General features: G+C 48.5%; 1 protein-coding gene across 1 annotated transcript in view; it reads right to left on the bottom strand.

The window, feature by feature from the left end:
• The window catches only part of LOC100136647 (vascular endothelial growth factor receptor kdr-like), an 89075-nt gene that overhangs the window by 3652 nt on the left and 60150 nt on the right, over nt 1-25273 (bottom strand). Inside the window, exons 25-29 of the mRNA XM_021583881.3 lie at nt 24257-24356; nt 16397-16502; nt 13590-13711; nt 12410-12488; nt 10085-10185 (exon numbers count right to left, since the gene is read on the bottom strand). Coding sequence (XP_021439556.2) covers nt 10085-10185; nt 12410-12488; nt 13590-13711; nt 16397-16502; nt 24257-24356 — 508 coding nt within the window. The remainder of the gene's footprint in view (nt 1-10084; nt 10186-12409; nt 12489-13589; nt 13712-16396; nt 16503-24256; nt 24357-25273) is intronic.

The raw sequence follows: 25273 nt of genomic DNA, 5'->3' as shown, positions 1-25273 counted from the left end.
GAGCTATAGAGAGAGCTATAGTGAGAGCTATAGAGAGAGAGCTATAGAGAGAGCTACGGAGAGAGCTATAGAAAGAGAGCTATAGTGAGAGCAACGGAGAGAGCTATAGAGAGAGCCATAGAGAGAGAGGGCGCTAGAGAGAGTGAGAGCTATAGAGAGAGTGAGAGCTATAGAGAGAGCGCTAGAGAGGGAGCGCTAGAGAGGGAGCGCTAGAGAGAGAGCACTAGAGAGAGAGCACTAGAGAAAGAGCACTAGAGAGAGAGCACTAGAGAGAGAGCACTAGAGAGAGAGCACTAGAGAGAGAGAGAGCTACAGAGGGAGCAGTACAGAGGGAGCACTAGAGAGGGGGCACTAGAGAGGGAGCACTAGAGAGGGGGCACTAGAGAGGGAGCACTAGAGAGGGAGCACTAAAGAGGGAGCGCTATAGAGAGAGCGCTAGAGAGGGAGCGCTAGAGAGGGAGCGCTAGAGAGAGAGAGAGCTAGAGAGAGAGCGCTATAGAGAGAGAGCACCAGAGAGGGAGCGCTAGAGAGGGAGCGCTAGAGAGAGAGCACTAGAGAGGGAGCACTAGACAGGGAGCACTAGAGAGGGAGCACTAGAGAGGGAGCACTAGAGAGGGAGCACTAGAGAAGGGGCACTAGAGAGGGAGCGCTAGAGAGAGAGCGCTAGAGAGAGATCTAGAGAGAGAGCGCTAGAGAGAGAGCGCTAGAGAGAGAGCGCTAGAGAGAGAGCGCTAGAGAGGGAGCACTAGAGAGGGACCAGTAGAGAGGGAGCGCTAGAGAGGGAGCGCTAGTGAGGGAGCGCTAGAGAGAGAGCACTAGAGAAAGAGCACAAGAGAGAGAGCACTAGAGAGAGAGCACTAGAGAGAGAGAGAGCTAGAGAGGGAGCAGTACAGAGGGAGCACTAGAGAGGGGGCACTAGAGAGGGAGCACTAGAGAGGGGGCACTAGAGAGTGAGCACTAGAGAGGGAGCGCTAGAGAGAGAGCACTAGAGAGAGAGCGCTAGAGAGGGAGCGCTAGAGAGGGAGCGCTAGAGAGAGAGCACTAGAGAGGGAGCACTAGACAGGGAGCACTAGAGAGGGAGCACTAGAGAAGGGGCACTAGAGAGGGAGCGCTAGAGAGAGAGCGCTAGAGAGAGAGCACTAGAGAGAGAGCACTAGAGAGAGAGCACTAGAGAGAGAGGACTAGAGAGGGAGGACTAGAGAGGGAGCGCTAGAGAGGGAGCGCTAGAGAGGGAGCGCTAGTGAGGGAGCGCTAGAGAGAGAGGGAGCGCTAGAGAGAGAGCGCTAGAGAGAGCGCTATAGAGAGAGAGAGACCGTTATAGAGAGAGAGCCCTAGAGAGGGAACGCTAGAGAGAGAGCGCTAGAGAGGGAGCGCTAGAGAGGGAGCGCTAGAGAGAGAGAGCTCTAGAGAGGGAGCGCTAGAGAGGGAGCGCTAGAAAGGGGACACTAGAGAGGGAGCACTAGAGAGGGAGCGCTAGAGAGGGAGCGCTAGAGAAAGAGTACTAGAGATGGGGCACTAGAGAGGGAGCGCTAGAGAAAGAGCACTAGAGAAAGAGCGCTAGAGAGGGAGCGCTAGAGAGGGAGCGCTAGAGAGGGAGCGCTAGAGAAAGAGCGCTAGAGAGAGAGCACTAGAGAGGGAGCACTAGACAGGGAGCACTAGAGAGGGAGCACTAGAGAGGGAGCACTAGAGAGGGAGCACTAGAGAAGGGGCACTAGAGAGGGAGCGCTAGAGAGAGAGTGCTAGAGAGAGAGCGCTAGAGAGAGAGATCTAAAGAGGGAGCGCTAGAGAGAGAGCGCTAGAGAGGGAGCGCTAGAGAGGGAGCGCTAGAGAGAGAGCGCTAGAGAGAGAGCGCTAGAGAGAGAGCGCTAGAGAGAGAGCGCTAGAGAGAGAGATCTAGAGAGGGAGCGCTAGAGAGAGAGAGCTAGAGAGGGAGAGCTAGAGAGGGAGCGCTAGAGAGGGAGCGCTAGATAGAGAGCGCTAGAGAGGGAGCGCTAGAGAGGGAGCGCTAGAGAGAGAGCGCTAGAGAGAGAGCGCTAGAGAGAGAGCTAGAGAGGGAGAGCTAGAGAGGGAGCGCTAGAGAGGGAGCGCTAGATAGAGAGCGCTAGAGAGGGAGCACTAGAGAGGGAGCACTAGAGAAGGGGCACTAGAGAGGGAGCGCTAGAGAGAGAGCGCTAGAGAGAGAGCGCTAGAGAGAGAGATCTAGAGAGAGAGCGCTAGAGAGAGAGCGCTAGAGAGAGAGCGCTAGAGAGGGAGCGCTAGAGAGTGAGCGCTAGAGAGGGAGCGCTAGTGAGGGAGCGCTAGAGAGAGAGCACTAGAGAAAGAGCACTAGAGAGAGAGCACTAGAGAGAGAGCACTAGAGAGAGAGAGAGCTAGAGAGGGAGCAGTACAGAGGGAGCACTAGAGAGGGGGCACTAGAGAGGGAGCACTAGAGAGGGGGCACTAGAGAGGGAGCACTAGAGAGGGAGCGCTAGAGAGAGAGCGCTAGAGAGAGAGCGCTAGAGAGGGAGCGCTAGAGAGGGAGCGCTAGAGAGAGAGCGCTAGAGAGGGAGCGCAAGTGAGGGAGCGCTAGAGAGAGAGCACTAGAGAAAGAGCACTAGAGAGAGAGCACTATAGAGAGAGCACTAGAGAGAGAGAGAGCTAGAGAGGGAGCAGTACAGAGGGAGCACTAGAGAGGGGGCACTAGAGAGGGAGCACTAGAGAGGGAGCACTAGAGAGGGGGCACTAGAGAGGGAGCACTAGAGAGGGAGCGCTAGAGAGAGAGCGCTAGAGAGGGAGCGCTAGAGAGGGAGCGCTAGAGAGAGAGAGAGCTAGAGAGAGAGAGCGCCAGAGAGGGAGCGCTAGAGAGGGAGCGCTAGAGAGGGAGCGCTAGAGAGAGAGCACTAGAGAGGGAGCACTAGACAGGGAGCACTAGAGAGGGAGCACTAGAGAGGGAGCACTAGAGAGGGAGCACTAGAGAAGGGGCACTAGAGGGGAGCGCTAGAGAGAGCGCTAGAGTGAGAGCGCTAGAGAGAGAGATCTAGAGAGGGAGCGCTAGAGAGAGAGAGCTAGAGAGGGAGCGCTAGAGAGGGAGCACTAGAGAGGGAGCACTAGACAGGGAGCACTAGAGAGGGAGCACTAGAGAGGGGGCACTAGAGAGGGAGCACTAGAGAGGGGGCACTAGAGAGGGAGCACTAGAGAGGGAGCGCTAGAGAGAGAGCACTAGAGAGAGAGCGCTAGAGAGGGAGCGCTAGAGAGGGAGCGCTAGAGAGAGAGCACTAGAGAGGGAGCACTAGACAGGGAGCACTAGAGAGGGAGCACTAGAGAAGGGGCACTAGAGAGGGAGCGCTAGAGAGAGAGCGCTAGAGAGAGAGTACTAGAGAGAGAGCACTAGAGAGAGAGCACTAGAGAGAGAGGACTAGAGAGGGAGGACTAGAGAGGGAGCGCTAGAGAGGGAGGACTAAAGAGGGAGCGCTAGAGAGGGAGCGCTAGAGAGGGAGCGCTAGAGAGGGAGCGCTAGTGAGGGAGCGCTAGAGAGAGAGGGAGCGCTAGAGAGAGAGAGAGACCGTTATAGAGAGAGCGCTAGAGAGGGAGCGCTAGAGAGAGAGCGCTAGAGAGAGCGCTATAGAGAGAGAGAGACCGTTATAGAGAGAGAGCCCTATAGAGGGAACGCTAGAGAGAGAGCGCTAGAGAGGGAGCGCTAGAGAGGGAGCGCTAGAGAGAGAGAGCTCTAGAGAGGGAGCGCTAGAGAGGGAGCGCTAGAAAGGGGACACTAGAGAGGGAGCACTAGAGAGGGAGCGCTAGAGAGGGAGCGCTAGAGAAAGAGTACTAGATATGGGGCACTAGAGAGGGAGCGCTAGAGAAAGAGCACTAGAGAAAGAGCGCTAGAGAGGGAGCGCTAGAGAGGGAGCGCTAGAGAGGGAGCGCTAGAGAAAGAGCGCTAGAGAGAGAGCACTAGAGAGGGAGCACTAGACAGGGAGCACTAGAGAGGGAGCACTAGAGAGGGAGCACTAGAGAGGGAGCACTAGAGAAGGGGCACTAGAGAGGGAGCGCTAGAGAGAGAGTGCTAGAGAGAGAGCGCTAGAGAGAGAGATCTAGAGAGGGAGCGCTAGAGAGAGAGCGCTAGAGAGGGAGCGCTAGAGAGGGAGCGCTAGAGAGAGAGCGCTAGAGAGAGAGCGCTAGAGAGAGAGCGCTAGAGAGAGAGATCTAGAGAGGGAGCGCTAGAGAGAGAGAGCTAGAGAGGGAGAGCTAGAGAGGGAGCGCTAGAGAGGGAGCGCTAGATAGAGAGCGCTAGAGAGGGAGCGCTAGAGAGGGAGCGCTAGAGAGAGAGCGCTAGAGAGAGAGCGCTAGAGAGAGAGCGCTAGAGAGAGAGCTAGAGAGGGAGAGCTAGAGAGGGAGCGCTAGAGAGGGAGCGCTAGATAGAGAGCGCTAGAGAGGGAGCACTAGAGAGGGAGCACTAGAGAAGGGGCACTAGAGAGGGAGCGCTAGAGAGAGAGCGCTAGAGAGAGAGCGCTAGAGAGAGAGATCTAGAGAGAGAGCGCTAGAGAGAGAGCGCTAGAGAGAGAGCGCTAGAGAGGGAGCGCTAGAGAGTGAGCGCTAGAGAGGGAGCGCTAGTGAGGGAGCGCTAGAGAGAGAGCACTAGAGAAAGAGCACTAGAGAGAGAGCACTAGAGAGAGAGCACTAGAGAGAGAGAGAGCTAGAGAGGGAGCAGTACAGAGGGAGCACTAGAGAGGGGGCACTAGAGAGGGAGCACTAGAGAGGGGGCACTAGAGAGGGAGCACTAGAGAGGGAGCGCTAGAGAGAGAGCGCTAGAGAGAGAGCGCTAGAGAGGGAGCGCTAGAGAGGGAGCGCTAGAGAGAGAGCGCTAGTGAGGGAGCGCTAGAGAGAGAGCACTAGAGAAAGAGCACTAGAGAGAGAGCACTAGAGAGAGAGCACTAGAGAGAGAGAGAGCTAGAGAGGGAGCAGTACAGAGGGAGCACTAGAGAGGGGGCACTAGAGAGGGAGCACTAGAGAGGGAGCACTAGAGAGGGGGCACTAGAGAGGGAGCACTAGAGAGGGAGCGCTAGAGAGAGAGCGCTAGAGAGAGAGCGCTAGAGAGGGAGCGCTAGAGAGGGAGCGCTAGAGAGAGAGAGAGCTAGAGAGAGAGAGCGCCAGAGAGGGAGCGCTAGAGAGGGAGCGCTAGAGAGGGAGCGCTAGAGAGAGAGCACTAGAGAGGGAGCACTAGACAGGGAGCACTAGAGAGGGAGCACTAGAGAGGGAGCACTAGAGAGGGAGCACTAGAGAAGGGGCACTAGAGAGGGAGCGCTAGAGAGAGCGCTAGAGTGAGAGCGCTAGAGAGAGAGATCTAGAGAGGGAGCGCTAGAGAGAGAGAGCTAGAGAGGGAGCGCTAGAGAGGGAGCACTAGAGAGGGAGCACTAGACAGGGAGCACTAGAGAGGGAGCACTAGAGAGGGAGCACTAGAGAGGGAGCACTAGAGAAGGGGCACTAAAGAGGGAGCGCTAGAGAGAGCGCTAGAGAGAGAGCGCTAGAGAGAAAGATCTAGAGAGGGAGCGCTAGAGAGAGAGAGCTAGAGAGGGAGCGCTAGAGAGGGAGCGCTAGAGAGGGAGCGCTAGAGAGAGAGCGCTAGAGAGAGAGCGCTAGAGAGAGAGATCTAGAGAGGGAGCGCTAGAGAGAGAGAGCTAGAGAGGGAGAGCTAGAGAGGGAGCGCTAGAGAGGGAGCGCTAGATAGAGAGCGCTAGAGAGGGAGCGCTAGAGAGGGAGCGCTAGAGAGGGAGCGCTAGAGAGAGAGCGCTAGAGAGAGAGCGCTAGAGAGAGAGAGAGCGCTAGAGAGGGAGAGAGAGCGCTAGAGAGGGAGAGAGCGCTAGAGAGAGAGCGCTAGAGAGGGAGCGCTAGAGAGGGAGCGCTAGAGAGAGAGAGCGCTAGAGAGGGAGCGCTAGAGAGGGAGCACTAGAGAGAGAGAGAGAGCGCTAGAGTAGGAGCGCTAGAGAGGGAGCACTAGAGAGGGAGCGCTAGAGAGGAAGCGCTAGAGACGAAGCGCTAGAGAGAGAGCGCCTTAGAGGGAGCGCTAGAAAGAGAGAGCGCTAGAGAGAGGGAGCGCTAGAGAGGGAGCGCTAGAGAGAGGGAGCACTAGAGAGAGAAAGCTAGAGAGAGAGAGAGAGACCGTTATAGAGAGAGAGCTAGAGAGGGAGCGCTAGAGAGAGAGAGTGCTAGAGAGAGAGCTAGAGAGGGAGCGCTAGAGAGGGAGCGCTAGAGAGGGAGCGCTAGAGAGAGAGCACTAGAGAGGGAGCACTAGACAGGGAGCACTAGAGAGGGAGCACTAGAGAGGGAGCACTAGAGAGGGAGCACTAGAGAAGGGGCACTAGAGAGGGAGCGCTAGAGAGAGCGCTAGAGTGAGAGCGCTAGAGAGAGAGATCTAGAGAGGGAGCGCTAGAGAGAGAGAGCTAGAGAGGGAGCGCTAGAGAGGGAGCACTAGAGAGGGAGCACTAGACAGGGAGCACTAGAGAGGGAGCACTAGAGAGGGAGCACTAGAGAGGGAGCACTAGAGAAGGGGCACTAGAGAGGGAGCGCTAGAGAGAGCGCTAGAGAGAGAGCGCTAGAGAGAAAGATCTAGAGAGGGAGCGCTAGAGAGAGAGAGCTAGAGAGGGAGCGCTAGAGAGGGAGCGCTAGAGAGGGAGCGCTAGAGAGAGAGCGCTAGAGAGAGAGCGCTAGAGAGAGAGATCTAGAGAGGGAGCGCTAGAGAGAGAGAGCTAGAGAGGGAGAGCTAGAGAGGGAGCGCTAGAGAGGGAGCGCTAGATAGAGAGCGCTAGAGAGGGAGCGCTAGAGAGGGAGCGCTAGAGAGGGAGCGCTAGAGAGAGAGCGCTAGAGAGAGAGCGCTAGAGAGAGAGAGAGCGCTAGAGAGGGAGAGAGAGCGCTAGAGAGGGAGAGAGCGCTAGAGAGAGAGAGAGAGCGCTAGAGAGGGAGCGCTAGAGAGGGAGCGCTAGAGAGAGAGAGCGCTAGAGAGGGAGCGCTAGAGAGGGAGCACTAGAGAGAGAGAGAGAGCGCTAGAGTAGGAGCGCTAGAGAGGGAGCACTAGAGAGGGAGCGCTAGAGAGGAAGCGCTAGAGACGAAGCGCTAGAGAGAGAGCGCCTTAGAGGGAGCGCTAGAAAGAGAGAGCGCTAGAGAGAGGGAGCGCTAGAGAGGGAGCGCTAGAGAGAGGGAGCACTAGAGAGAGAAAGCTAGAGAGAGAGAGAGAGACCGTTATAGAGAGAGAGCTAGAGAGGGAGCGCTAGAGAGAGAGAGTGCTAGAGAGAGAGCTAGAGAGGGAGCGCTAGAGAGGGAGCGCTAGAGAGGGAGCGCTATAGAGAGAGAGCGCCAGAGAGGGAGCGCTAGAGAGAGAGAGAGAAAAAGAGAGAGATATAGCAGAGAAAGGGGAGCAGAGAGAAGAGAGAGCAGAGAGAGAAGAGTGAGAGAAGAGTGAGAGCAGAGAGAGAGCAAAGAGAGAGCAAAGAGAGAGCAAAGAGAGAGCAAAGAGAGAGCAGAGAGGAGAGAGAGAGAGAGAGAGAGAGAGAGAGAGAGAGAGAGAGAGAAGAGAGAGCAGAGAGAGAGTAGAGAGAGAAGAGAAAGAGAGGGAGCAGAGAGAGAGAGAAGAGAGAGAGCAGAGAGAGAGCATAGAGAGAGCAGAGAGAGAGAAGAGAGAGAGCAGAGAGAGAGCAGAGAGAGAGAGAGCTACTACAGCCCTCCCTTGTAAACCTCTAGAAGGTCATAGGTGACAGTGATCGAGCGGCGACCCAGTGAGGGTTCTCTCCTCTCAATAAATAGATCATTCTCTGTATACCTCTGGTGACTGGTTCTCCCATGGCAGAGGGCATGGCAACATGGGTAAGGCTGTGGCTGTGCTCACAGGTAGTGGTCTCGTCTCTCTCTGCCCAGCAGAGACACAGAGAGGAGGGGAGCACTGTAAATGAGTTGATGGGTGTGTGGGGGTGGATTGTGGCTGGTAGGGTACAATGGTTGCTGAGGGAGAGGATCCAGAATGTTTTTAATCAAACCAACACCTTCCGGTATGTTCATCGGGGGTTGGGAAGAGTTTCATTAATCGTGGTGAAAGCCACCAGCAGGCCCCATAAAAATGATATCAAACTCCCCTCGCCGTTTTATTTCATGCTCCCTTTCTGTCAGTTTAGGATTATTGCATTAAAAAAAAACATTCCTTTGTTAGCTGTCCTTGCTCATTTAAATATGCATTCGTCCTATCTTTTTTTTTGTCCAGGGAAGAGGTGTTTGTGCGCTGGGCATTTGAAAGACAGAATCCATCTAGATATATTTTTTTCACACAATTCTGCTCCTTGAAGTACACAATGGATAATGTGTCATGTTTAGCCTAACCTGTCCTTAGCCCTGGTTCCTCTCTATTCCACAGGTACGACGGGCTATGACAAGGAGTGGTAGTAACTCTAAAAGTGGGTGGTTGCTCGCCGTATCACGAGAGTAAACTCTCTATAACCCGAACACATCCCCTTGTTTACTCAGCTTGAACGTTGCTCGTTCTCTGAGCATGTTGAGGACCCGAGTGTAAGGAGAGAGAGGGGTGTGACCTGCTACATGAACCCTGCGATTGGCTGACATTCAAAACGATAAACAATCTCTCAGACCTAAATTATCCACACAATGTACAGGCTGATCTGGGACAGTGGGTGTACAGTGCATGCATAATTGAATGTTTTCTCTATCTGAACATCAGCTCTCAGGTCATTGCATAGTGGAGCCTCAAAGACACAGGGCGATGGTAGACATCTCAGACACCACAGTCTGTTTATACCGGACCAGATAACATCCAGGGCGATGAGACACCTGAGTCCACAACTGTTCCTCAGCCAATGAGAACAGTGTTGTTCTGACGACATCTGTTATCTTGACTCTGGACAGAGTCTGTATCACAAACCTCTTATGTCATCTCAAACTATGGCGGTTGATTGATGTATGAAACACGGCCTCTACTCTGAACCTTGACACGTAAGCTGTCGGAGGACGTCTCAATCAGGCCCGAGCAGCCTTTTGGCGAACGCCAAAGCGAGTTTTAGTGCATGCTCTTAAACCACCCAGGCACCGAGTCACACTTCCACTGGGCTTTTGTTCCCTGTCGTTTGGGTTGTCACCTTGGGGCAATATTCCTCCCCCCAAGTCCTTTGTCTCGCTGGGGATATAGCATGCTTTCTTTTGGCAAAAGGGAAAACCAGTCATTGAGGTTAAGGGGGTGAGAGGGACTGTGTGTGTGTGTGTGTGTGTGTGTGTGTGTGTGTGTGTGTGTGTGAGAGTGTGAGTGTATGAGAGTGTGAGTGTATGAGTGTGTGTATGAGTGTATGAGTGTGAGTGTGTGTGTGGTGTGTGTGTGTGTGTGTATGAGTGTGTGAGTGTGTGAGTGTGTGGTGTGTGTGTGTGTGTGTATGAGTGAGTGAGTGAGAGTGTGTGTGTGTGTGTGTGTGTGTATGTGTGTGTGTATGTGTGTGTGGGTGTGTGTATGTGTGTGTGTGTGTGTGTGTGTGTGTATGAGTGTGTGTATGAGTGTGTGTGTATGAGTGTGTGTGTGTGAATGAGTGTGTGTGACGTGTGAGTGTGTGTGTGTGTGTGTGTGTGTGTGTATGAGTGTGTGTGTGTATGAGTGTGTGTGAGTGTGTGTGTATGAGTGTGTGTGTATGAGTGTGTGTGTATATGAGTGTGTGTGTATGAGTGTGTGTGTATGAGTGTGTGTGTGTATGAGTGTGTGTGTATGAGTGTGTGTGTGCATATGAGTGTGTGTGCATATGAGTGTGTGTGTGTGTGTGTATGTGTGCGCGTGCGTGCGTGTGTGTGTGTGTGTGTGTGTGTGTATGAGTGTGTGTGTATATGAGTGTGTTTATGAGTGTGTGTGACAATTCCAACATCGACATTCCAGGCCAGCAGGTGGGTTTCCAGGGCAGGGCCAGTTGCCTTCCTCTCCTTTTCCCCCTGGCACTTTCTGCCTCCCCTAACTCTTTATCCTGCCTCTCTACCCCTCCCTGCCTCCAGTTCCTCTGCATGTGGCTCCCCTGCCTCTTTATGCCTCAGCCTGTGTCTCTGGATGCTGTCAGTGACAGGGATCATGTGGACTCACGCCAGGGCCATGATGCTGAGTGGTCGGGCCAAGGACTCCAGGCGCTTCAGGGTGTTCATATCATCAGACGACAGGCCCATCCCACTGTCCGACTGGCTCCCCTACACGTGCAGAGAGAGGGAGGGAAATGGGAAAGAGAGGGATAGAGAGAGAGCGAGAGCAATAGAGGGAGAAATAAGGATGAGAGAGAGAGAAAGAGTCAGAGTCCACCAAAATGGTCTTACATGTCTATTCTTATAGGCCAGATGTTTTACACCCTACTAAAGGGGCAGCTCTGTACGCGTGGTTCAGAGAAATCATCATGTTAGCCCAGCAAACCAAAATTGGTTATGTGACAGTTCCCAGAACATTCATTAGGTCGCGGCAAATGTTCTCATAAGGCAAAAACTTTCCAGTCTGCTGATGATCATAGAATGTTTGTATAAGACATTTGCCTGATGTTGCAAGAACGTTCCTAGAAAAACATTTAATCTGTTCTTTAAAGGTTCCCATAATGTTTCATCAGGTGAATGATGATCAGGTGAACGTCCCTTTTTCAGGACCCTGTCTTTCAAAGATAATCGTAAAAATCCCAAATAAATTCACAGATCTTCATTGTAAAGGGTTTAAACACTGTTCTCATGCTTGTTCAATGAACCATAAACAATTAATGAACATGCACCTGTGGAACGGTCGTTAAGACACTAACAGCTTACAGACGGTAGGCAATTAAGGTGCCTACCGGTGACCTTAATTGTCTACCGTCTGTAAACTGTTAGGACACTAAAGAGGCCTTTATACTGACTCTGAAAAACACCAATAGAAATATGCCCAAGGTCCTTGCTGACGAATGTGCCTTAGGCATGCTGCAAGGAAGCATGAGGACTGCAGATGTGGCCAGGGCAATAAATTGCAATGTCCGTACTGTGAGACGCCTAAGACAGTGCTACAGGGAGACAGGACGGACAGCTGATCGTCCTCGCAGTGGCAGACCACATGTAACAACACCTGCACAGGATCGGTACATCCGATCACACCTGCGGGACAGGTACAAGATGGCAACAACAACTGCTCGAGTTACACCAGGAACGCACAATCCCTCCATCTGTGCTCAGACTGTCCGCAATAGGCTGAGAGAGGCTGGACTGAGGGCTTGTAGGCCTGTTGTAAGGCAGGTCCTCACCAGACATCACCGGCAACAACGTTGCCTATGGGCACAAACCCACCGTCCCTGGATCATTCAGGACTTGCAAAAGGTGCTCTTCACTGACGAGTCACGGTTTTGTCTCACCAGGGGTGATGGTCAGAATCGCGTTTATCGTCGAAAGAATGAGCGTTACACCGAGGCCTGTACTCTGGAGTGGGATCGATTTGGAGGTGGAGGGTCCGTCATGGTTTGGGGCAGTGTTCTGCCATGGCCAGCGAAGAGCCCGGATCTCAATCCGATTGAGCAAGTCTGGGACCTGTGGGATCGGAGAGTGAGGGCTAGGGCCATTCCCCCCAGAAATGTCCGGGAACTTGCAGGTGCCTTGGTGGAAGAGTGGGGTAACATCTCACAGCAAGAATTGACAAATCTGGTGCAGTCCATGAGGAGGAGATGCACTGCAGTACTTAATGCAGCTGGTGGCCACACCAGATACTGACTGTTACTTTTGACCCCCCTCTTTGTTCAGGGACAGATTATTCAATTTCTGTTTGTCACGTCTGTGGAACTTGTTCAGTTCATGTCTCAGTTGTTGAATCTTATGTTATTTACACATGTTAAGTTTGCTGAAAATAAACGCAGTTGATAGTGAGAGGACGTTTCTTTTTTTGCAGAGTTTATAATTATCCACACAACTGGACAGTTTTTTGTGTTTTGGGAACATATCTTTTGTGATGTCCCCACAATGTTTCCACCAGACTCTTCCCACAACCTAATGAAACATTCTGGAAACTTTTAAAGAACAGATAAAATGTGTTCTGGGAACATTCTTGCAACATCAGGCGAATGTTTTATACATCATTGTATAATCATTTTTGTGTTATGAGAACATCTACCGCAACCTAACGAATGTTCTGGGAACTTTCACAGAACCAATTTTGGTTTACTGGGAAAACATTAACACTCGCAGCGGTCTAAGTCACTGCATCTCAGTACTAAAGGTGTCATTACAGACCCTGGATTGATTCCAACATTCTTGGAATGTTTTTGGGATGTTATCATGCTAATGTTAGAAACAACCCTAACTAGAACTTCATGGTAAACTTAGCTAATGTTCTGGGAATGTTCCCAGTTTGCTGGGAGGTTTGGGTCACTTGGTGTTCATCGTGTGAGAGTGGGATAGGGGTGATGGGTTAATTCACCTCATGGTTGTCGTTAGAACCGTTCTCCATGGTAACCTCATCAAAGGTCTTCACACTTGCTGGACGGATCTTAATGTTCCTGAAAGGAAAAATTTTCCAAAGTCAGATCCTAATGTAGGAAAAATGTCCCAGCCAGAGAAATCCAAGATTATACAGGCGCCAAAAAGCATAGAAAAAACACAATAATCGGGAACATAATCAATTCAGTCAACAATTACATAGTGTCGGGGGAATTGATCTTTAAAAATAAACCCTATTTTCTTGGCTTTCCAACACAGAGAGAGAATCAAATAACTGCTTAATTCAGCTTAAGGGATAACTGACATTAAAGCATTTTAATACATTCTCAATAAACCCACTCGTAAGACCTATGAAAATACGAGGGTTTAACAAATATTATTTTAAGTGGACATAAATCCTGGTGCAGGATCTGTGGTTTGGGAGGAAAATCTTCGAAGGGGCCACAATGCTTTGGGCTCCCTCACCATCAGACTGCCAGGGTATATAGTTCTCATCCCAATCTTTATCAGGTCTTTCATTGTCCTCAAGCAGATCTACTTGCACTTCTTTAAGAGTAAGTACACGACCGGCCAAGCAAAGCATATGTAAAGAAAATGGAGTGTGCTTTGAACAATGTACTGAATAAAGAGTGGGGAAAATATTGGTTGTTATCTTAACACTCAGTTCAGTTAAAATAACACAGCTTTAAAGATAAATTAAAGTTACCATTAAGCCAAGATGCCCATGGAGATATTAAATTTCACTGTTTAAATTTCTCTATTAAATGGTATATAATGAACATAGACTTACGGCAGAATTATTCAAATAAGCGCTCTTCAATATGTATATCGCTGAAGCGTTACAGATTGCGTGATAGAAATTTTGAGATAATTTCCCATTGAGCCGACTTATGCAGGGTTTCCCGCGAATGCAGTCTCTGCTAAGGCCTTTAAATTTCAATCACGCTGTAATGCTGAACTTCCACAATGCAGATTGAATACAGCCCTAAATTGCAATACAATCAATGTGAGAACCTTATTCAATACTGTTGTGAGCCACAGGTGTGAGTGTGATCTTGTGTGTTAGGTTGAGGGTAATATCTCTGTTAGGTTGAGGGTAATATAGCTAGCTGGGTAATGTAGTGTACTGACTGGCCAGCCTACAGACTCATCCTTCTTACCAGGTGCTCCCTGAGTCGCGGTAAGAGAGTGGCCTGGTGTTGGTCTCCTCTGACAGGGCCGTGTTGGAGGGGTCTCCCTCCTTAGACAGCAGGGCTGCTATAGGGATGTAATGCTTTCCCTCCTGAATGGACAGAAAGAGGAGAGAACACAACATGTCAGACCAGAGGCCTAGCTTGCAGCTATCATAGACCAGAGGCATAGCTAGCAGCTATCATAGACCATAGGCCTAGCTAGCAGCTATCATAGACCAGAGGCCTAGCTAGCAGCTATCATAGACCAGAGGCCTAGCTAGCAGCTATCATAGACCATAGGCCTAGCTAGCAGCTATCATAGATCAGAGGCCTAGCTAGCAGCTATCATGGACCATAGGCCTAGCTAACAGCTATCATAGACCAGAGGCCTAGATAACTGCTATCATAGACTAAAGGCCTAGCCAACTGCTATCATAGACGAGAGGCCTAGCTAGCAGTTATCATAGACCAAAGGCCTAGCTAACTGCTATCATAGACGAGAGGCCTAGCTAGCAGCTATCATAGACCAGAGGCCTAGCTAACTGCTATCATAGCATGACGGAAAGCACAGGTGTGTGATTAGCGTGTGAAGCTTAGGGAGATTTGAGCTTGATACTGTTCGTATGCTTCACAAAAATCCATCCAGGACTAGCAGGGAATGTTGCCAAAGAAACCAAGGTCATGCCTAATAAATCCAATGTGGAATGTCTGAGGAAGGGGTGATGATGCTGGTGGAGACAACATCGCTGACTGGCCTGTAAAGGAATTAGTCTGTATGTAACAGACCTATATTAATGAAAGGGTTTGAAATCCTCCCTGTTCAGCTCTTTTCTGTACTGTCAGGATGGGGTCCCATGAGGTTGGTTTTCAGCGAGAGTGATCTGTAATGTTATAAAGTGTTTTAATTCTGTGGTTTTATTCTGATGGGAGGTCTGGCCTGCTATCATCTCTTTACTATCCCCACCACTGTCTGGTCTCATTTTAGTCCTGTCTGTGTGTGTCTGAGTTAATGAACTATCTGGACCTGGGCCCAGTTGCATAAAACATTTTAAGTGTTACCTAAGGGAATTGTTTAATGACGTTGCATAGAGCCCCTCAAATATTTCCTTAGGTAAGGGCATACTTAAGGGGTTTTACGGTAGTTTCAAGGCATGTATGGCAGAAAGAGTACCTGGTTACCATGGATACGGCCTGAAATCGCATGTATTTTGTGAGATGGCAAAATAGTACTTCTACAATCAAGACAGGATAACCAAATTGATTCAGAAGATAATAAAGCATGTTTCTTGTAGGGATTTCTTCTCTCAACTTGTTTCTATTACTTTCTACCACGTCAAGCGGATTTACAGAGAAGCTAGCTGTCTAAGCAGCTACTATAGCTCTGGAGCCATGGGTAGTGTACCTTCCATTGTTTAGGTAAGTAGCTAACTGTTAGCTAACTAGCTAGCTGGTTGATGTTTTCCTTTTGAAACCAGGGCAGAGGAAAGCAAGATTCACCTCCATACTGAATGAAGCACCCTTAACCTTTTCACTTCACTTAGGGGGAAATGCACCTTACAATGTTTTGTGCAACTGACTTAAAGTTAAGGAAACTTTAAGTTAAAATGAAAGCTCACTTAGGGTGTTTTATGCAACCGGGCCCTGTGCTTTACGTCTGGGAGAGAGGTGAAACTGGGAGCGTGGCTTTAACTGCCTGTTCAGGGGCAGAACGACAGATTTGTACCATGTCAGCTCGGGGGTTTGAACTTGCAACCTTCACGGTTACTAGTCAAACGCTCTAACCACTAGGCTACCCTGCAGCCCCACATTTAGATGTGTTCAATCTGGTCATCTTTCAGCTGGTGGTTTGGGCTGGTGATGAGGAGTGATGGTAATGTGAACGCGGATTTAATCAGTGTCAGATCACATCTGTAATCCTCCAGACCTTTGAGGACGATCTGTCATTGTTTACGATAAAAAGTGATCCTCCTCATTCCCTGCTGGGTTTGGGATGTTTCCATTGTCATAAATGGCCATTGTGCTCAAGTTCTCCAATGTCAAATCCTCCCCAAATGTACAGCCTCCCTCCCACATATACTACTGCTGCACTAAATTGACCACATTGTGAATACCTTAATACAGAGCTTATGATATTGCGTAATATTAGTATTACTGTTGTTTTTCCTACAGTTTTGAAGTGCGGTTCCTCTTACGCGCCAGCTACTTTTTCAAAGGGAGCCGAGGGGGGGTGTTGAGTGTGACTTCCCCTCCAAGTTCCCGTGAGCACCCCCCTGGGCCAGACCCCTTCGCATCATCTACAGTCTGTACTGCTTTACACAGAGGAGCCTGAATAGTTGCAATTTGTGTGAGTCACCATCCAGAACCAGGGACTCATTTCATTGTTAAAAGTGGTTTTGTAAGGACAATGTGGCTCAAGTACTTCACTGGGTTTTAGCTTAAGTGGTTTTGAGCTATTTGCCTAAACTTGACTTACTTAAACCCTTTTACTTCGTGAGGAGCATACGTCCTCCACAAATGTTCTCCTCCACACTGTTTTGGCTCTTGCCTCAGCTACAGACATTTACTGGTCAGTAGAAAAACAGTACGTCACACAAGCCTTAAGCACTTAGATGAAACAAGGCCCTATCCACAACTCTACTGACCTCTGATCTCCAGGTCACCTTGAACCTGGTCTTCATCATGTGGCACACCTTAACCCTTCATGGGTTCAACCACCTTCACCTAGTCACTAATTTCAGATTAGTGGTACCCTCATGGGTGGAAGGAATGATAGAACAATGCCATGGGGATCTTACCTGCTGTACGCTGGCCTGTAGCAGGTCTCCTAGTCTCTCCACCAGTTCAGTGAAGGTTGGCCGGTCTCCTGGCTCAGCCTGCCAGCAGTCCAACATGGTCTGGTATCTGAGGGAAAATACACATCATGTCATTATGCTGGCTTGCAAATGCACATTAATAACAAAGACACAGTGTGTAGCTATACTGTTGAGCTAAACTCAAATAAATGATGGTAATAACATGATAATCGCAAGTATTCACATCCATTTGGGTTGCTAGGCTTGCTTCGCTCTGCAGTGCCTTGAGAAATGTAACCATAAGGCAAACAATACTCAATCTTTTACAATCAGGAGTGTTTTGACATTCATAGAAACCCAATGCTCTCCTCCTCCACCAGACTGTGTGTGTGGACGCTGACTGACACGAGAGATGACCTGTAGAGAGATGACCTGTAGAGAGATGACCTGTAGCTGGCATTCACCCAAATCAACTGTCATCTACAATACTCATATACCAAATATTCCATTTTCCAACGGTCATCTGGTCTCTGGGGCTGTATTTCGTTCCCTAGGTCTCGGTGTGAACATTAGGAACCCCCGCCCCTCAGCTCTTTGACGAGCTGTCAGCGTCTCTGCCCATGTGGGAAGACTCAGGGCCGTGATGTGCTGTGTTTTCACTGCAGCAGTGGCCTGTAATAATGGCCGACTCGGACGTGGAGGAATTCAGAGACGGAGCGCCGGCCGCTGCTGCTGTTTAAATCAAACCCCATAGCCAGCGTGGTGAACGAGCTCGGCCGGGGTGTTGATGAATCCCTAGCTCGCTTCACACTATGGAGCGCGGCCCCCAAACGCAGAGGCCCTTACGTAAACACAGCCAGGTGCCCATTAGCTCCATTATGTTCCTCTGATTGGCACCAGATTGAGTCAATTTGAGTTTGGAGAAAATTACAGTAAAAAGCAGATGGTCCATTACGCCCTCGATCCTCCCCCATACCCTCGCCTTTTGCCCTCTCCATCTGCGTTTGTATTCAGGACACCTAGACCTTGGCTTGGCGAGACGTCTCCTCTCCCCTCTGTGCGGTGGAGATTGGCTGGAGGAAGCGGCTGGGCTGTGATTCCCATGTTCATGAGTGTCCTTGGCCAGGTGGAGGGACTCGTAACATCCTCAGTGACAGGATGGAAGCCCAGAGTAGACCACCATGGCCCACATGGCCAACAAATCAAGAGGAGGGGATGTAGACAGCATTGTGGACAGCACAATTTCAACCCTGCTTCCTGTCTGCTTCGTAATGGGAAAAAATTGGTTCCACCCCTCTTCTGTCTCTTTAGGGAATACGCTGGCGTGGGGGGCCATTGTGGTGGTACGAATTCCAAAGTCCACTTCTCTCTTCCCTGCAGGAAAGCTGTGGGACGTTGGGAGGTGGACATCCGTTTTTCTTGATTCCTGCGTCTTGAGGAGTGTCTTCCACATTCTGATGAGGATGCATCAGATCGGAGTGCCGTTAGGCTGATGGAGGAAGTGGACCTTTCAATCTTCTAAACGGAGGGACACATTCCTGATGAGCCAGTGCAGCAGCAGCAGGGTAGATTTACCACCCCATATCGCCCGGCCCTACGGCCCCTTTCATCATCCACATAACGGGGGGTTGGGGTCAAGGTCAGGGGCTCTGGATCCCAGGCTCCCACACACATGATCAACATCAGGCCTGGGAGGCTCTGAGGAGAAGTGTGGGAGACAGGGGGGTATTACCCCTGTAGAATAGAGTGCGTACCGCTCCCCTGCTTCCCATTTAAACTGATATCAGCAGGTTGTAGTTCATGGTTCCTTGGCATGAGATTAGCAGAGTGTTATCTGCTCTCTCTATCTTAATTCGGTCAATGGAGCACTTTGCTTTGAACCAGAATTGAAAGGATCTTAGAGAGGAGAACTTGGCACCAGTGGGTCTGACTGGATCTACAGAGCTGCTATTTAGTTCTATTCCCAGTCCCCATGCTCTAAGACTCCAGTCTGGATCATATTTTTGCAGGTCAACTCCAATCACCATCTCCCATGTCTCCGTGATACATCCATTCAATTGGCTGCAGTTGGCACAATATGTTTAAAACATTCTGGACATCCCGGTGGTAAAAGGTTATAAAACATAAGTACAGGATTGATCCTTTCCAAATGAATAAGACAGAGGGAGTTTAACTCCACCAAGCTTTGTCAAAAATGAAATCCAAACGCTACGCACAGAGACAAACACACACACACACATAGCAGAATGTGAGATAGATTGAGAGCAGTGCTCAGGATGTGAGAGCGAGGGGTAGGTTGTAAACTCGCAGGGTTGGGTGCGTTACTTTCTAACTGTAATCTGTTACAGTTGCTAGTTACATATTCAAAATTGTAATTAGTAACGTAATTTTTGGATGACAAAAACTCTGTAACATAATCTGATTTCTTTCAGTTACTTTTAGATGACTTTCCCCATAAGAGGCAATATTACCAATTGAAAAACATCTATTGCGGGATACATCAGTGTTAGAGTTTACATAGATGGCTTTAAATGGACGTTGCATGTTACTTTATGGGTTGGTTATGTAGGCTTCTTCTAACCCATTGCTTTCTACTACAGATAATAATATATTAGCTAGGTAATATCTTTACATTCAAATCCAAAGTCTGTCAGATTTACAGTCATTCCAATTAATTTAACACACCTTGATCTTCAAGAATTGGAAATAAAAGAATAAATAACATAATTTGGGGCGTGCTTATATTTAGACTATTTCACACATGTTCAAGTGTGTATTAATGCACGTGTGAATTGGGCATGTGTTTTTTGCATATCACACTCTCCCTGAGACACCCTCGGAGAGTGGGATCACAACCAGGGTCTGGAGCAATTAAGGTTATGGGCCTTGCTCAAAGGCACAAAGACCTATTTTCACCTTGTTGTCTTGGGGATTCTAACTAGTCTGACCTTTCGGTTACTGGCCTAACTTTCTAACTGCTAGGATACCTGCCACTACCTGGAAATATAGATTAGCCAAATTGTTTTACCGGAGCATAACCCAAAAACGAAAGACTAATTATACTACTCTGTTTATGATTTTGTTGTCATGGAGCGAGTTTTCCCAAACTCAGTCCTGGGGCACCCCCTTAGGAGCATGCTTTTTTTGGTTACCCTAGCACTACACAGCTGATTCAAATAATCAAAGCTTGATGATGAGTTGGTTCATTCAAATCAGCTGTGTTATGCTAGGGCAAAAAAATAAAATATGCCCCCAGGGGGGCCCAGGACCGAGTTTGGGAAACCCTGTCATGGAGGACTGATTGGGCTCATTGCTTCAAGTTGAAAAATAAATGCTGCTCTCATGAAGTGGCATGCTTTGAGCACTACTGATATCTCAATCATTTGCAGCTGTTGAAATCTATCAAAAGTGTGCGAGTTTGAGCATTTGTCCATTAGGCCTATGGATATTTAAAAAATGATATCAGCAAGAATTAGATTGAGCAATGAAAGCCCCACTCGTGGTCTTCTTAAATGAAACTTGTTGTTGACACTGTGGAGCACAATACCACGGAGGAGTTTAGAAGGGAGGAACTCCTTCAAACTTTAATTCCATAGGCTGGGATCCGCACTATGCAGCTGTTGCAAAAGCACATTTTTAACTGTCTGTCCACTGGTTGCAAAAACAATGATTGATAGGCAGCTTAAACTTCTTGAATTCAACCATTATTGGGTTAAAATACACTTTTGTGAACAGTCATCCACAACAACCACAATTTGCAAGGCGCAAAAAATAGCTAAATGAGAGAGGAGCAGAGTGATCCAGATCTTTGCACTATGTACAGTCGAAGTCAGAAGTTTACATACACTTAGGATGGAGTCATTAAAACTCGTTTTTCAACCACTCCACAAATTTCTTGTTAACAAACTATAGTTTTGTCGGTTTGCAAGTCGGTTAGGACATCTACTTTGTGCATGACACAAGTCATTTTTCCAACAATTGTTTGTTGGAGGTGTACCTGTGGATGTATTTCAAGGCCTACCTTCAAACACAGTGCCTCTTTGCTTGACATCATGGGAAAATCAAAAGAAATCAGCCAAGAAATTGTAGACCTCCACATGTCTGGTTCATTCTTGGGAGCAATTTCCAAATTTCCAATTTACTAGGATTAAATGTCAGGAATTGTGAAAAACTGAGTTCAAATGTATTTGGCTAAGGTGTATACTTCCGACTTCAAGTGTAGATACTATATCAATAATAAGTGATATCTGTATCGGTTACACTCTTTGAAAAAAGGGTTCCAAAAGGGTTCTGCGGCTATCCCCAAAGGAGAAGCCTTTTTGGTTCCAGGTAGAACTCTTTTGGGTCCCATGTTGAACCTTCTGTGGAAAGGCTTCTACATGGAACCCCAAAAGAGTTCTACCTAAAAACCAAAAGGGTCCTACCTGGAACCAAAAGGGGTTCTCCTGTGGGGACAGTCGAAGGACCCTTTTTGGTTGTAGTGAGCATCTTCTTGTTCTAAGAGTGTACACCATTGCTGTCGTCCTTACCTCCAAGCCTTGTATAAAGTGTATGTATAATCTTTGGACGCCGACAGCAGTCAAAAGACATTAGCCAAAAAAAGGCTATTCCTTCTCTTTTCACTCGATCCATCAAACGCATTTTGTGAGTCATCATAAAGGTCTCTGACTTGTGGTCACACTTGCTCAGGCGGAACAAACAAAAATGTTTGTCTTTTTCAATTACGATCTTGTCTCATCGCTGCAACTCCCCAATGGGCTCGGGACAGGTCGAGTCATGCATCCGTGACCGCCAAACCGCGCTCCTTAACACCCGCCCGCTGCACCAATATGTCGGCGGAATCACCGCTCAATTGACGGCCGAAGTCAGCCTGCAGGTTCCCTACCCGCCATAAGGAGTCACTAGAGCATGATGAGCCAAGTAAAGACCCCCCAGAGAGGAGCAGAGTGATCCACTTGTTAACAAACTAGTTTTGGCAAGTCGGTTAGGACATCTACTTTGTGCATGACACAAGTCATTTTTCTAAGAGATTCCTGGTCTTGGCCAGTTGTGACACAGCCTGGGATCGAACCCGGGTCTGTAGTGCGATGCAGTGCCATAGACCACTGTACCACTCGGGAGGCCAATATTTTCCCTTTTCTCAATGTTGATTTGAATGTCATTGAGAAAACAGAAAGGTGTCATAGGTTTCTTTCTGAATTTAAAAGTAATCCTAGAAGTACAGTGCCTTGCGAAAGTATTCGGCCCCCTTGAACTTTGCGACCTTTTGCCACATTTCAGGCTTCAAACATAAAGATATAAAACTGTATTTTTTCGTGAAGAATCAACAACAAGTGGGACACAATCATGAAGTGGAACGACATTTATTGGATATTTCAAACTTTTTTAACAAATCAAAAACTGAAAAATTGGCCGTGCAAAATTATTCAGCCCCTTAAGTTAATACTTTGTAGCGCCACCTTTTGCTGCGATTACAGCTGTAAGTCGCTTGGGGTATGTCTATCAGTTTTGCACATCGAGAGACTGAAATGTTTTCCCATTCCTCCTTGCAAAACAGCTCGAGCTCAGTGAGGTTGGATGGAGAGCATTTGTGAACAGCAGTTTTCAGTTCTTTCCACAGATTCTCGATTGGATTCAGGTCTGGACTTTGACTTGGCCATTCTAACACCTGGATATGTTTATTTTTGAACCATTCCATTGTAGATTGTGCTTTATGTTTTGGATCATTGTCTTGTTGGAAGACAAATCTCCGTCCCAGTCTCAGGTCTTTTGCAGACTCCATCAGGTTTTCTTCCAGAATGGTCCTGTATTTGGCTCCATCCATCTTCCCATCAATTTTAACCATCTTCCCTGTCCCTGCTGAAGAAAAGCAGGCCCAAACCATGATGCTGCCACCACCATGTTTGACAGTGGGGATGGTGTGTTCAGGGTGATGAGCTGTGTTGCTTTTACGCCAAACATAAGGTTTTGCATTGTTGCCAAAAAGTTCAATTTTGGTTTCATCTGACCAGAGCACCTTCTTCCACATGTTTGGTGTGTCTCCCAGGTGGTTTGTGGCAAACTTTAAATGACACTTTTTATGGATATCTTTAAGAAATGGCTTTCTTGCCACTCTTCCATAAAGGCCAAATTTGTGCAATATACGACTGATTGTTGTCCTATGGACAGAGTCTCCCACCTCAGCTGTAGATCTCTGCAGTTCATCCAGAGTGATCATGGGCCTCTTGGCTGCATCTCTGATCAGTCTTCTCCTTGTATGAGCTGAAAGTTTAGAGGGACGGCCAGGTCTTGGTAGATTTGCAGTGGTCTGATACTCCTTCCATTTCAATATTATCGCTTGCACAGTGCTCCTTGGGATGTTTAAAGCTTGGGAAATCTTTTTGTATCCAAATCCGGCTTTAAACTTCTTCACAACAGTATCTCGGACCTGCCTGGTGTGTTCCTTGTTCTTCATGATGCTCTCTGCGCTTTTAACGGACCTCTGAGACTATCACAGTGCAGGTGCATTTATACGGAGACTTGATTACACACAGGTGGATTGTATTTATCATCATTAGTCATTTAGGTCAACATTGGATCATTCAGAGATCCTCACTGAACTTCTGGAGAGAGTTTGCTGCACTGAAAGTAAAGGGGCTGAATAATTTTGCACGCCCAATTTTTCAGTTTTTGATTTGTTAAAAAAGTTTGAAATATCCAATAAATGTCGTTCCACTTCATGATTGTGTCCCACTTGTTGTTGATTCTTCACAAAAAAATACAGTTTTATATCTTTATGTTTGAAGCCTGAAATGTGGCAAAAGGTCGCAAAGTTCAAGGGGGGCGAATACTTTCGCAAGGCACTGTAATCATCTAGTTTTTCAAAAGTATCTGTAATCTGATTACAATATTTTTGCTGGTAACGTAACAGATTACAGCTGCAGTTTAAAAAAAAACAGTTACATGTAATCCATTACTCCCCAACCCTGTAAACTCGGACGTGTGCCATAGCCTGGGACAGTGAGTGAGAGAGCCCCAGGACATAGTCCTCCCTGCTGAGAAGCCACCCAGTCAACTCATAAAGGCAACAACAACCCCAGATCCCCCTGTCCAGTGACCTCATAAAGGCAACAACCCCAGCTCCTCCTGTTCAGTCCACCTCTCTGCTAGACTAACAGCACTGAAACCACAGGGGCAGGAGAAACCACCCTAGACTCCCCCAAAGATATTCTGTTTCAGCAGCACCGTCCACATCTGCCCTGCATCTGATCCCCCTTGTGTGGACAAGGGAGGGGAGTCTCCCGACCCTTGCTCTCATTACCCTGTGTCCAGCTACCCCCTGGCCACTCCCCACTCCCACAGTCTTTAATGTGGGGCTCAATTACGACCGCATCGATGTCAGTCCGAAAACGGATCCGCACCTCGCCGCCCACCACACCCCTCGGTTAACTGCCAATCAGCAGCACCTGTCTCCCCTCCACATTCAGAGCTGGATTACCCATGATGCCTATCAAGCCCTGTCACTCATTCAAACGAATGAAGGAGCAGATACAAGGCCTCTTTTCAGCTCCAGTATATCAATATGGGAGGCTTTTCTTTACTGCCCTCTAATGTGTTGCCCTGAGTAAGAGTACCTGGTGGATAATTACCCTCAGGAGAGTTTGGGGGATACGTTGAGAGGACTAGAGGCACGCTTCGGGGTCTTTACAAGTTTCACGAGCCAAGGGAGCTCGATGCATTATGCACTGCCAAGAGGTGAGAGAGCTTTCTGTCACCGGCCACTCTTCAAACTGCAAGTGTATTCTTTTTTTTGCCCTGAGTTAGAGGATGAGATTGGGGTTTGTATGTTAAGTAATGGAGTAACAAAGATCGCTTGATCCTTACATTTCAGAGGAGGAGTATTCCGGAGCTCTCATCCTGGTCCCTTCCTTCAGTCGGCAGCAGAAGTCCTCGTCGATGTGTAAGCCGGGATACGGAGAGGCACCTGGGGGGTAGGGGGGGGATTTATCAGACACTTCAATCTCCCACACAGAGAGGGCCCGGATACTTTACACAGATTAGACAAGAAAGATTCATAAACAGTCAGTTAAGACTTCAACTGATTGACCTTGCACATGGACCATGTCATGACTCTCCTCTCGACAACAATGATATTATACACTGAATAACATCTAGAGACAGCAATGTGATTTAATTGGACTATTGGGGCTGAAGTAAGACTCTTTCTAGAATAATTAGAATTTATGCTGGGCTCAGCCGAAACGAAAACAATAATACACGACTAAGCCAACTTGTATCGAATATCCAATCCAGTTGGGGTTTTGGAAAATATTGCCCACGCCATCTAATCCATAAAAATGTCCAGACTTATGAACCAATATTTTCATGTACCCGACTGACATCCCTGACACAATATCAGATAGCATCGAAAGCTCCAGAGCACTATGTCGGTACGATGTACCATCTACTAGTACGCCATGTTATACTCTCTCTTCATCACGTCAACCGAACACACTATGTAAATAGGCAGATTACCACGTAACACATGTTTAACACAGAAACCGAAGTGTAGATGAAGGTTTGGCACCTAAACTAACAAGACGGTGAAATCCCAAAACACAAGACAAAACTCAAGCTGCTAGACTGTGGGTCACGTTGCGATATGCAGGTTCCAGCACCATGGGACTGCAGCAAACTTTTGACCTCTAAACACCTATCTGTATCAGATTGGCAGACTTGAGTGTTTGAAAAAAAATGTGCAGTTGTTTTCGTGTCCTAATTTATCTTTCTGAGACCATGTTAACATCACCCAGATGTGTGAGTGAGTGAGTGGTTCTTTGAAGGTATCAGTGTGTGTGTGTGTGTGTGGTTCTGACAGAGAAAGATTACGGGAGAGTGAGA

The sequence above is a fragment of the Oncorhynchus mykiss genome, chromosome 25 (genome assembly GCF_057628025.1).
Source record: "Oncorhynchus mykiss isolate SJ-2025 chromosome 25, ASM5762802v1, whole genome shotgun sequence".
In the NCBI taxonomy this organism is placed as follows: domain Eukaryota; kingdom Metazoa; phylum Chordata; class Actinopteri; order Salmoniformes; family Salmonidae; genus Oncorhynchus; species Oncorhynchus mykiss.
This window is presented reverse-complemented; position numbering and strand designations above follow the sequence as displayed.